Source organism: Plectropomus leopardus, chromosome 15, assembly GCF_026936395.1.
Source record: "Plectropomus leopardus strain MGB_pleo_1.0 chromosome 15, ASM2693639v1, whole genome shotgun sequence".
Lineage (NCBI taxonomy): Eukaryota > Metazoa > Chordata > Actinopteri > Perciformes > Serranidae > Plectropomus > Plectropomus leopardus.
In genome coordinates this window covers 4,074,709-4,087,213 of record NC_142190.1, presented here as the reverse complement: position 1 = coordinate 4,087,213, position 12,505 = coordinate 4,074,709, and the positions used below count along the sequence as shown (strand labels likewise).

The 12,505-nt window shown below is 38.3% G+C and overlaps 1 protein-coding gene across 1 annotated transcript; it reads left to right on the top strand.

Moving 5' to 3' along the window:
- Window positions 1-781: 781 nt before the first annotated feature.
- adss2l (adenylosuccinate synthase 2, like) lies at window positions 782-12,474 on the top strand. The gene is made up of 13 exons (XM_042499653.2): window positions 782-1,087; window positions 2,215-2,317; window positions 3,334-3,402; window positions 4,526-4,576; window positions 4,653-4,719; window positions 4,806-4,913; window positions 5,361-5,442; window positions 6,267-6,393; window positions 6,479-6,633; window positions 7,712-7,836; window positions 7,960-8,057; window positions 11,341-11,490; window positions 11,598-12,474. The coding sequence occupies exons 1-13, from the start codon at window positions 851-853 to the stop codon at window positions 11,648-11,650; spliced, it is 1,425 nt and encodes a 474-aa protein (XP_042355587.1). The 5' UTR covers window positions 782-850; the 3' UTR covers window positions 11,651-12,474.
- The last annotated feature ends 31 nt before the right edge of the window (window positions 12,475-12,505 follow it).

Here is a 12,505-nt window from a genome sequence, read left to right as displayed (position 1 = left end):
TTATATTATATTATTATTTTATTTTATAATAAAATAATAATAATATAATATTTTTTATTATTATTATTATATTATTATAATTATAAGTACTTTATTATATATAGTACTACTATTCTGTATAGTTTTGATTAAAAATGAAAATGAACTTAAAAAACATAAAGAAATAGTTGAATCATTTGAAATATATGTCTCAGTAACAGGAATATGTACAATATGGACGAAAACAAAAAGCATTAAAAATGTGTTTTAATGAATTAGGCGTTGTAGTCCGATATAGTCCTAATATTTTATAATATTTATATAAAATACTCATATGTTTTTGTTCTGATGCATTTGCTTATTCCAGCTATATTTTAAAAATGTTATTTATTTACCCTTTTTTTTAAATCGTTGGTTTAGGTTTATTTTCCATGAGAGTTATATGCTCTTTATCTGTAATTTGTACTGTTTGCGCGTCATTATCAACTTGATATTGCAAAATCTAGAATTTGTTACTTAATAAAGGTAAAAAGTATATGGGAAAAAAAAGAAAAAAATGATAATATTCTGTATGACATAATAAAAATAGTTGTTGATTAACTAAATGTGTAGTAATTAAATACTAATAATATAATTGATCAATTTTAAATAAATAAAGATATAAGATATAAAAAATACAAGATATAAAATAAAATACATTTAAAAAACAGAATGAAATGAAATGAAAATAAATTAAATTGATTTAGTTGAAATAAATGTCCTTGTCATGGGAAACACCGCCATGTAGCGGTGAAACGTCGGACCAGCACTTCCCGTGACGCAGAGAAACGCGGTAAAACGGTATTCCGGTTTGTAGACGGAGGGCAGCAGCATGGCATCCGACAGCACCATGGCTAACGTTAACGGACGGGAGACCGTCTCTTCTTTGAACGGGGAGCCGGTGGTGAAGCGGCCCCGGGAGAGCGCCTCTGTCGAGGCTCCTCTCCGCGTCCCGAAGGAGCCGACCAACAAAGTGACCGTGGTGCTCGGGGCGCAGTGGGGCGACGAGGGCAAAGGAAAAGTTGTGGACTTGCTCGCCATGGATGCGGATATCGTATGCAGGTGCCAGGTACACAGCCACGCTATCTATTTAACTCCATATTTTACATCCGCACCATTTTAAACAGCGGCGTTGTTGTTTTAACTAGTTTTAACACTGGAGTTTGGCGAAAGTCGTGTCCGTTTAGCGTGAATATTCATGACCTGGCTGCGACGTCAACAACCTTGTCTGACCTCCCGGATGTAGCTAAGTTGATGCTAAACTGATGCTATTAGTGCTGCATTGTTTCTGCTGTTGTTTTTTTATCTGTCACCTGAGGAGAAACAAATGTGTGCAGACTCCCGCGCATGACCTCCACACACTGATAACGGCACATTCACTGCTCACGGTTATGTAACGCACTGACCGCCCGTTGGTGCACAGCTGTTCCTCCCCCCTCTTTTTTTCAATGATATTTAGCAGAAAATTATGTTTTTAATGTTTAGACCACAGCCGAATTGTAACACTGGTACTGCAGAGGCTGAATACTTTGACCTGCTGTCAGTAAAACACAGGCTGAGGTGTTTTTATGGTTGCCACTTTAAATTTGAAGAAAATCAGGGACACCTTTGAAGTGGTCTTATGCCCGGAGAGGACACACATCAGGCGGAGGTCTGGCTAAGGGGGCTCCCCTATAATATTTTGAGTGTCAGACACTTAATTTCTCGCCTTTTTTTGTCATTATTCACCAAATTATTCTGACCAGACCTGTAACAAAGTGCATCTAGTCAAATACTGTACATGAGTACAAGTTGTAGGTACTAACTAACCTGCAATGCTTGATAAATAAAAAACACGAATTTTTCTTAAATTTGGTGTCTAAATCACCTTTAAAAGGTTTTTAAAAAAGCATTTACTCTGCGTCTGATACCTGCACACACCCTGTTAATTTTGTCATTCCAAGCATGTGAAAACTCGCATTGGATTGAGGCGTGCACAAAAGGGCGAGACAAAATGTTGTTTCAGGAAGGAATAGTGCACTTTATTTTTCAACATGGAACAATTTCATTTTATGTGGAGCAGGCGGCACTACATGAGACTGTGACGATGTGACTGTCCTCTGTGTTAGTGTTTTCTGTTGTTTATTTGCCTTCACTGGTGCATCTCATGATCAGGAAACTGCCCTCCAGCCGGCTGAGTGTTTGTTGTGTTTGCAGGGAGGCAACAACGCGGGTCACACGGTGGTGGTGGACTCGGTGGAGTACGACTTCCACCTGCTGCCCAGTGGAGTGCTCAACAAGAAGGCCGTCTCCTTCATTGGTACGAGACGATCGCTGTGTTTTATTATGAAAGATGTGAAGTCGGCGGGAAGATAAAGATCCTAATAAAGCAATAAAGAATCAGTATATGATCCAGATCAGAGTGGACATCAGAAGCACTGTAAACAGCCTTGTCAGTTGTAATGTTGATGGGGAAGTGCGCTCTCTTCTAGAAATAGTTTTGCATTTCCTCATTTGGGTAGTTTTTTTTCCACTGTCAAAACATAAAGAGATGAAACATGAAAGCAGCGATACTCAGCTGGCTTTGCTTAGGGGCCACTTTTTGAAAATGACAAGAGGCCATACACCAAACACACACATGCAGCCGCATACCTATTTCCAGGATTTTAGGACATCTCTTGGACTTTAAGACGAATGTGGGATTTTTTTTTTTTTTTTAATTTTAGGATTTTAGCACATTTTTAGGATTGCAGGACATTTCTCAGATTTTAGGGTGTTTCTTTGATTCTCAAATTTTAGGATGTTTCTAGGATTTGTGGACTTTTCTAGGTTTTTAGAACATTAGGGGCTTTTCAGGATGTTTCTCTGGTTTTCAGGATTGGAGGAAATTTGTCAGATTATAAGACAACTCTTGGATTTTCATAAATATCAAGGATTTTAGGACTTTAGGGGCTTAGCTAGGACCTCTTACAGGGGGTGTGGGGGATCCTTTACTGGCACTCTTTTAAATAAATAAGATCTATTTTGATGCTGTTTATGTGCTTTGGCATCTTTATGTATACTAAAAGTACAAAAACTGTTCCCAGTGTAAATCAGGTCACTTTTATCGTGAAATAAAAAAAGTTTGGAGGGCCAGCCGGCACGCTATCAGGGGTCAGATGCTGCCCGTGGGCTGTAATTTCAGTATCACTGCACCAAAGGAGCTCTGATTAAAGGGATTAGTAACAAGATAGCGTGTTGTATAAATAAAATGTCAGAAAAAACAAGCAGTTTGTTTCTCAAAGGAAATGTCTTATGCAATGTTGCATGAAGTTAAAGTTTATTTTTATGTTGCAGGCAACGGAGTGGTGATTCACCTGCCAGGTCTGTTTGAGGAGGCTGAAAAGAATCTGCAGAAAGGCAAAGGTAAAGTTTTCTACGCAGGAGAGATGTGGCGATATTAACAGCGGCCCTCATTTATCAATCTAACATACAAACCAGTGCAGATCTGAGCGGAGAAATCATGGCAGGGTTCATATGTGAATACTAAAATGTTCTTATCTCAACAATCTCGCTGTGGAAATGAGCGGCTGTTGATAAATGCAACAGTCATCGTTCACATATCCCACCCCAGTGTGTTCTGGGTTTAGGGGCCTCGCCCTGACAGTTATCAGCATGGAGAGATGTGATATGGCCAAGAGGAGAAAACTCATCATCCCAGGTCCAGTTTAACTAACTGGTTCTGTCTGGCAGCCTGAGAAGTGTCCTCAAAGGAAGTCTGAAAAACGCAGTGTGGACAGAAAACAAAGCGTTACAGTGGACAGTCGACCTGCAGTTGAGACTAGAATATGTGATTTACACATCCATGATATGGACCAACCCACAGCGTACATGTATAAATGATATTAGCCTGTATATTATATAATACTGATATTGTTATTCTTCTATTTATATTAAATCTCATAATTGACCCTGAACATGGAGCGCGTGTCCGCGTCTATCAGGCTTTCATATCTGGTGGCTGGAGGCTACGAGCATTTCGCTAATCTTGCAGAGTTTATGTATTTCATTGTAATGATAAAGGATGCAAATATGCTTTGGCTTGTCGGTGTTGATAAAAGTTTCAGGAAGCCGTCAGTTAGCGCACAGACGGTGTGAGAGACCGCAGACATAAACATGATAGGTTACATTTTTCAGTGATTAATATTTGGCTGCAGATACTTTGATGTTTGTCAGAATATGGTCGAGCTGGGACCTAATGTGAGATTTGATTGTCGTCTCTGCTCACGTCCACAGTAATCGATGCTTTGTGTGAAAATGATCGTACGCTCAGTTTTCTGTCGCGCGTTCGTTTCATAAATGAGGGTCGTTGTCTTCCTCAGGCAGCACTGTCAAAATGGCTAAATGAGCCATTTTGCAGTTAGAGTAGCAGTGTCCCAAACTCACAAAAAAACTGTAATTAAATTTGTAGGATGTATAATACCTGCTTTCTGCGAGGTATATATGTGCTTGCTGTTCCAGTCATGTAATGTTGTTGTATTGCGTGCAGGATTGCAGGGATGGGAGGAGAGATTAAAGATTTCTGATCGTGCCCACATTGGTAAGTCAACATTTCTTCATTCACATTTTTATTTAGAAGTATCCTCTTACTGACTGTCCCATCTGTCCGCCTCTAGTGTTCAACTTCCATCAGGCTGTTGACGGGATCCAGGAGCAGCAGCGGCAGCAGCAAGAAGGGAAAAAGTAATTAGAGCTGCTCTGAATTTGGAGAGATTATTTTCTGTGAGTTTATTTTGGTAATTAATGTTGTTTTTTTGGTTGCTCTCCAGTTTGGGAACCACAAAGAAGGGGATCGGTCCTGCGTACTCGTCCAAAGCTGCTCGCAACGGCCTGCGAGTCTGTGACCTCGTCTCAGATTTCAAGGTTTTTGAGGACAAGTGAGTTTTTCTTATTATTATTTATTCATTTTTTTATTTTTATATTCTCATCGTTTGTTGCCACATTGGTTTTCCCCCTTTCTAGATATTTAGAAAAAAATTACATTTAAGGTTGAAATAATGTCCCTCAATCATGCGTAGTTAAAGTTACTGTGTCTCATAATCATGTGTTGTTATTTTCACGTAAAAGCGTCTTTTCATTCTCACAATTTTTGTTTATTTATTTTTTGGTTTCTCAAAGCATTGCTTCAATAATTGTAGCGTCTGTAATGTCTCCTGCCACCAGATGGCAGCACCTCTCCAGGGCACATGTGTGAAAACTGCTGGCATCCTGCTTTCGTGGAGACGTGTCTGTCCTGTGTATCATGTTGTGAATGTGTCCTTTCATACAGAAGGAGACACACAGACTTTAATAAAACGGACTCATAAACTCTGTCCTCTCCTCAGGTTCCGTATGTTGGCAGAACATTTCCTGACGATGTATCCAAACCTTAACGTCGACATTGACAGTGAACTCGAGCAGCTGAAGGTGAGGACGGGTTATCAAGTAGAGCCAGGAAATATTACTTTAAATAGACAAAATTACCTCAAAATGACCCTGAAGAAATACAAAATTACCTCAAAGAGACACAAAATTACTTGAAAGACACACAAAGTTACTTCAAAAAAGACATAAAATGACTTCAAAGAGACAAAATGACTTCAAAAAGACACAAAATTCCAAAAAATGATCTTCAGGAGACATAATGACTACACAATTACGACAAAATTACCTCAAAGAGACACAAAATTACCTCAAAGAGACACAAAATTACTACAAAATTACCTTAAAGAGACACAAAACACTTTAAAGAGACACAAAATTACTTTACAATTACCTAAAATAAATACAAAATGACAGCAAAGGGGCATAAAATTACTACAGACACACACAAAATTACTGTAGATACAAAAAATTCCTTTGAAAAGACACAAAAAATTACAAAAACTGACCTCAAAGAGACATAATGACTAGAAAATCCCTTCAAAGAGACACAAAATTACTAAAAAAAAATGACACAAAATGAAATCAGAGAGAAACAAAATAACTACAAAGAGACACAAAACAACAACAAAAAAGAGGCAAAACCACCACAAAGTCTGCGGGTGATCCTGCTGAGCATTGCAGTTTTTTAGGCAGAAACAAATAAGAAATAAAGAAGTTGCGTTAATAAAGATGTATTTTCATTGATTCATTTCAGAAGATGTTGCCTGCGTTTAAATTGTTGAGTTGTAATCGGTACTAATTGTGGAACAGCGTTTAAACAGCTCATCTCGAGATGGGCTAAGTATTTTTCGCTCACTGTGTTTCAGAGCTACGCAGAGAGACTGCGTCCTCTGGTGACTGATGGGGTGTACTTCATGCACAAAGCTCTTACTGGTCCCAGTAAGAAAATCCTGGTGGAGGGAGCCAACGCTGCTCTGCTGGATATCGACTTTGGTGAGCAGCACTGGGTTTGTGCGATTCGTGATGACGATGGATGGATGTTTCGCCTCCTCAGGTTAACAGATGTTTCTCTGCGCAGGAACTTATCCCTTCGTGACGTCCTCGAACTGCACCGTGGGAGGAGTGTGCACCGGTCTTGGCGTGCCTCCATCACACGTCGGACGAGTGTACGGCGTCGTCAAAGCGTACACCACCCGGGTGGGCGTTGGTGCTTTCCCAACAGAGCAGGATAATGTGAGTAAAAACACATTAGACAACAAGACGTGTCAATGAGAAAGATCCTGCTCATTAGAGATAAATCTTTTCAAGCTGAGAAGTCATCGATGTTGTGATTAAAGGATCAAATTCATCACGTCGGCTTCTCAGGCGCTCAGCAGCAGCTTTTTGTAAAATAGCCAACATTCTCCACCGGGCTGAAGGAGAAATGTGAAGTTAGTGTGAGGTTACCACAATTAAAATAGCAAAGAAAGTTTCGTTTGAAGAAGGATGGCCCAGACCCATGATGACAAAATGACACAAAATGAATACAGATAGACACAAAATTACTACAAAGTGACACTAATTTACTGCAATTAACACAAAGTGACAAAATTACAATTCCTACAAAGTAACAAAATCACTAAAAAATTCTACAAATAGACACAAAATTACAACAAATAGACAAAAAATTACTATAAATAGGCAGAATTACTACAAAATCTCTACAAAGGTACATAAATTACTACATATAGACACAAAATTACTATAAATAGTCACAAAATTCATATATTGAAAATAATTCTTTCTTGACATGACTACTACTAGCAGAAGTATTTAAAAAGTACCAGTCAGTACTCAGCTGCAGCCTTTATTGTGAATGCGGGTGAGTATTTTGCTCAGTGTTTCCTCTGTGAGCCAAACAGGCTTGAGAGAAATCATCCGTTTTTCAGGTTTGGCGGTCAGCGTCTGCCCTGAGGTTACAGAGGCAGACCTGCGGTCAGACGGAGGTTAGTTCAAATCTGTGAGATTGCTGGGAAAACCTCTGTGGGAAGGCGGGAAAAAGTCCGTCTGCGATGTGCTCTTTAAGGAGACACTTAACCCGCAGCTGCTCAGTGGTGGAGGAGTGTGTTTGTACTGGGAATCTTCCACTGAAGGGAGAGTGAAACTGAAGCAGGATGTCAGTGGAAAAAGGCGTCTGACTGTCCCCACGAATAAAGATGCCAGAATCAAAACGATACGTCTTGAAAGAAAATAGTTTTCAGTCAGTTTTAGTTTATTTTTACTTTTTTCTTCCAAAGTTGACAGTGTGTGCTTCTTTTTTGCTGAGTTTTAGGAGACTGGAGACTTGTTACAGTCCAGAGGGAGAGAGTTCGGCGTGACGACGGGCAGGAGGAGGCGTTGTGGTTGGCTGGATCTGATTTTGGTCAGATACGCCCACATGGTCAACGGCTTCTCTGCGTAAGAGACTCGCTCGCTATTTCCGAATATTATCCTCCCTCCTGGAGTCACTGTTAAACTTTGTGATGCACTCTGACCGTCTGCAGTTATCAGAGCTGAACAGAGTGACTTCTTTTCTTGCAGAATCGCTCTGACAAAGCTGGACATTTTGGACACGCTGCCAGAGATTAAAGTGGGCGTGGCCTATAAGGTCGATGGCCAGCCTCTACCAAGTTTCCCCGGTACGCCATTCACATTTCAATGTTTTATAGAGCTTTTCTTTGTTTGCCAGTAACAGAAAATTAGAATTGGATTTATCAGTCCAAGAAAAGGCATTAGATGAATCACTTTAAATTTGGTTTTCGTGATTCCTGACAGTAGGGGGCAGAGTTTGATGACTGTAAGGCTGCAATTCATTTTTTTATTATTTTCTTTATCTCTCAATTATTTTTTCAATTAATTGTTTAATCTGAAAGTAGTTTTAAAGAAATGCAGCGCACAAGTTATGGAAACTCAACATCTTCAGATTGCTTTTTATGTCTGACCTGCATCCAGCAACCCAAACATACAATGTCACTGATTTAGTTTAGTTTTGTTTGCACTTACATGGACATTGAAAAGATGGGAAAAGAACATTTAAAAGTTTAAACACTGTGCTGGAGGAGTTAAAGGCCAAAATGGTGAGATATCTCCCCTATTTAATACCTAAAATCATTCATAAAAAGAAAAAGATTTCAAACTTCAGGATGATCGGCTCAACTTTTGAAGCGTTATGTGATTCTGTAACACCACCTGCAGCGTCTGCTGCGTCATGAGGGAGCCAGTTCCTACAGACAAGCACATAATCATAGCATCATGTGACCTGTATGAGCCAAAAAGTGTTTCTATTGCAGTTTTTCAAAATATGGCTTTTTCAAATCGCCTAACAATCGTCCTCATGCGAGCATGAAAACTTTTTTGTGATAAATGGGTGCCTACTGATGCAATTTTTGCACGTTGATTTGTTGAATGAGTATTGCATTTGAGATAACTGCTGCCAAGAGTAATGCCATAATCATAATATTATGCAAGCAGCAAAGTGCACCTATTTATTAGTTTTCGGGTAAATTTAGACCGCTATAATGTTACCTACGAAATTTACAACATGCCAGCATCAGAAGCATGCTTTGCCCCGGGCAGAGTTTTTTTGTCATTGAATATTCTGCATATTTTTTTCTAGATTAATCACTTAATCCTACAGGCCATAAAATGTCAAGTGACATCTTCAGGTCATTTTTTTTTTGTCTAACAAACAGTCCAAAAATCAAAGATTCGTTATTTACTATTATACATTTCAAAGGAAAGCACCAGATTTCACACATTTAAGAAGCTGGAAATAGCAAGTGTTTGCTTAAAGAATTACTGAAACAATTAATAGATTATTAAAATAGTTGGCAATTAATTTTCTTCTGATGGACTAATTCTACAGAGAAGGCTGTAGATATGTCACGTAATGATTCGATTATTTTTTTGATTAATTTTCTGTCTTGGCTACATGACTACCGTACAAGGTGTAATTGTTTGGTGCCATTCATCATGAGTTCCTGATCTTTGAAGATATCCATGTTTAAGACGATTCTCTCTCCGCAAATGTCAGGAGCATATTTACTGTAAACAAAGGCGAGGAGCTGTATACTCGCAGGAATTATTATTTTCAGACGCACTGCTTTGTTTACAGGTAAATGAGCGGTGCTTTTATGCTCCCTAATGTCTTATTTTTACACAGGTCAGCTTTTACCAGCAGGAAATGCAACATCTTGGGTTTTTGAAAATCTATTTTGCAGCAGATTTGAGGGTGCATTTATCTTTTGTATCCCTCTGCTTGCTTCGCCAAATGGAGCAAATTGAATTGTTAAGATAATGAAGCAGAGGATGATGAAACAACTTCTCTCTTTCTGCCGCGCGTGACACCGCAGCTGCTCTCGGCCGGCACGTCAGCTCTGATTTCCCTCAAACATTCATCATCTTTAGGCTGCCGGATGTTTGAAGTTGTTCTCGTCCTGATCCGAATTGTTTCTCGAAGTGTTCTTTCATTCTTACATGTGGACCAGCAACGCCAGAGAAGGACAGCTGTGACAGTATTGTAGGAAAGACTATTGGCTCTATTGGATGATTCCATTTCTGATCAATAATCATTAGTAATGTAGATGTAAAGACAAAGTGGGTAAAGGCAAGTATTAGAACTAGTAGAACTGTCTCAAAATTGGAGAAAACTGCCTGAATTTACTGTAATGCAACCTTTAAAATCAGGGGGAAAAAAACACCATGTCACGATATAACTATCCAATATTAAAGACACTGTAGAGTCTCATATCTTGATGCAATATAATATCTTTATATAGCCCAGCCCTGCCACAGTCCTTTTTCTCTGTTTTCTCTGGTCATGTAGCACTGATTTCATGTATGTGTGTCTTTTCATGCAGAGACGGCTTAGCATTATGTGAGGAGTCTCTTTATATCAGTAAAATACTTCTTTAATTTCTGTCATCTCTATCGTAACGTTAGTAAGTTACCGAAGTCCAACCAGTGCTTTGTCACCCTTAGTTACTAAACTTTTCACAGTGAGCCTTGTACACATTGTTCTTGTTTTTATATGTAGTGTTGTTGATCATTTTAACCCTAAGGATCCGCTTTAATATTACACACACTCGTAACCCTCTGTGCACAAAATGTGCTTTTCAAAAATCAAGCTTTAAATAATGTTATACATTGATATTATCTTCTACTTTTTTTCTACTTTCTGCTACTTTTCGGCCTAACCATAGATATCAAATATTCATTCATTTTCAGATTTTTAAATCTTTAAATGCCAGGTTTTTGTCTCACCACTATGTTGTTAGATGAAAAAAACATACACAAATGAATTATTGTCAATATACTACATGCTCAGTAGATTTTTATTTATTTATTTACTTACTTACTTTAAGAACAAATATATTATCATAGTCTGGGATATGTCAGTGGAACATTAATTGTGACAGTGCACTTAGTGGAAATAGTGTGTATTTTCTCTATATGCCATATACGTATGTTAAAAATGACACCGTCAGGTGGAAAATAGTCAAAATGACAAATTTCAAGGCAAAAGCTCAGAATGACACCCAGAAATAATACAAGTCATGTTTTTATGCTTTGATGTCTGTGGGATTAATAAATTGCAGTTTGAATTGGTTTCAGTGGTGCATTTTCTGCACTTAACAGTCTGAATGTCACAATTTTATTTCCACAGTGTGTGTGTTATGTGTGTGTGATTTATCGTCAGAGCTTGAGCTGGATATTCCAAGATAAAAGAAAAATACACAATCTTAACAAAATTTCTGCCACATGCTTGAACACAAAATTATCCAAAAAAAGTAGAGTGAAAATTGAATATAAGTAAAGGACAGTTGTCCAGTGTGTTGTTTTGTCCACAGTCTCGTAACTGTTATCCACAACAAAAGCATATTCATCTTTCACTCAGTGTTATCGTTGTGCTCGTGTTTGTAGCAAACATGGACATTTTGACGCGGGTGAAGGTGGACTACAAGACGCTGCCGGGCTGGTGCTGCAGCACCGAGGCGGCTCGCAGCTTCGAGGAGCTGCCGTCACAGGCACAGAGCTACATTCGGTTCATCGAGGACTTCCTGCAAGTGCCAGGTTTGTAAAGAGGCACTTTACATTAATGGATCGAATGCAGCCAAATTGTTACTCGCTTTGCCAAAACTGCCACTCACATCTTGTCTTTTTTTTTTTTTTCATTTCAGTGAAGTGGGTCGGAGTCGGCAAGTCCAGAGAGAGCATGATCAAACTGTTTTGATTCGATCTGCAGACCTCTTCCTCGACAGATGATAATTTCAGGTTTTTGATAGGATTACCAGAGGAGTTAAAAATGCAAACTCTCCTAAAGGAAATACTTCACCAGCAAGGCTATTTGTGAAACTTTTAGTTGCTGCTTGTGCATTACATTTACAATAATTCTTCTTAGATATAATTTATGCATTCCACATAATTTTTCTATATTTATTAGGTTGTTAATTTTTAAAACATGGTGCAAACGGATCAGTTATTTTTTATCCCATTCCACACTAAAGCAGTTTTTTCTGTTTTCAAGCTAATTAACCTTAACTGATATGTTCTCCATCTTATTTTAACGAGCATTTGAAGAGCCATCGATGAACAGACCAGAAACCTTCTCACTAAAAGGCACAACAATAAAGTAAGAGATTATTTTCAGGCTTTGTAATGAGATAGAAAAATGACTGAAGCCAAACTTTTCTATTGAACAGTTTTAAAACACTTTAAAAAACATCTCAGTTAAGTTTGTAACGGTATTTTCTTGATGGTTGTTGGAATAAACGTTTTTAAATCATCTTAAAATCAACATTTCTTGAGTTTGAATAGGTATTTTCTTCATAATAATAAAAACTTAGTAATATTTGGGGAGGAAAAGTTCGTAGAAATTCCTCGTGCACACGCTGAAATCGGCTGGTCTTTGAGAAGTTTGTTTAAATGTAAAGAGAATGGCCAGTGAGCACTAATGTACCAGAGTATATCTCAATATGTTTCCTACGCGGTTTCATTCATTGTCAGTGATGTAAAAGACTCAGCTTGCTGTTATCAATAAACTGAAAGTAACATTTAGTGTTTCTTTAATTTTGTAATTTTCTTTCAG

Excerpts from the sequence above, each read along its gene's own strand:
- adss2l (XM_042499653.2), top strand. The coding sequence starts at position 851 with ATGGCATCCGACAGCACCATGGCTAACGTTAACGGACGGGAGACCGTC. Across the intron at positions 4,914-5,360 it reads TTCAAGGTTTTTGAGGACAA|GTTCCGTATGTTGGCAGAAC; the intron begins GTGAGTTTTTCT and ends TCCTCTCCTCAG. Across the intron at positions 8,058-11,340 it reads GCCTCTACCAAGTTTCCCCG|CAAACATGGACATTTTGACG; the intron begins GTACGCCATTCA and ends TCGTGTTTGTAG.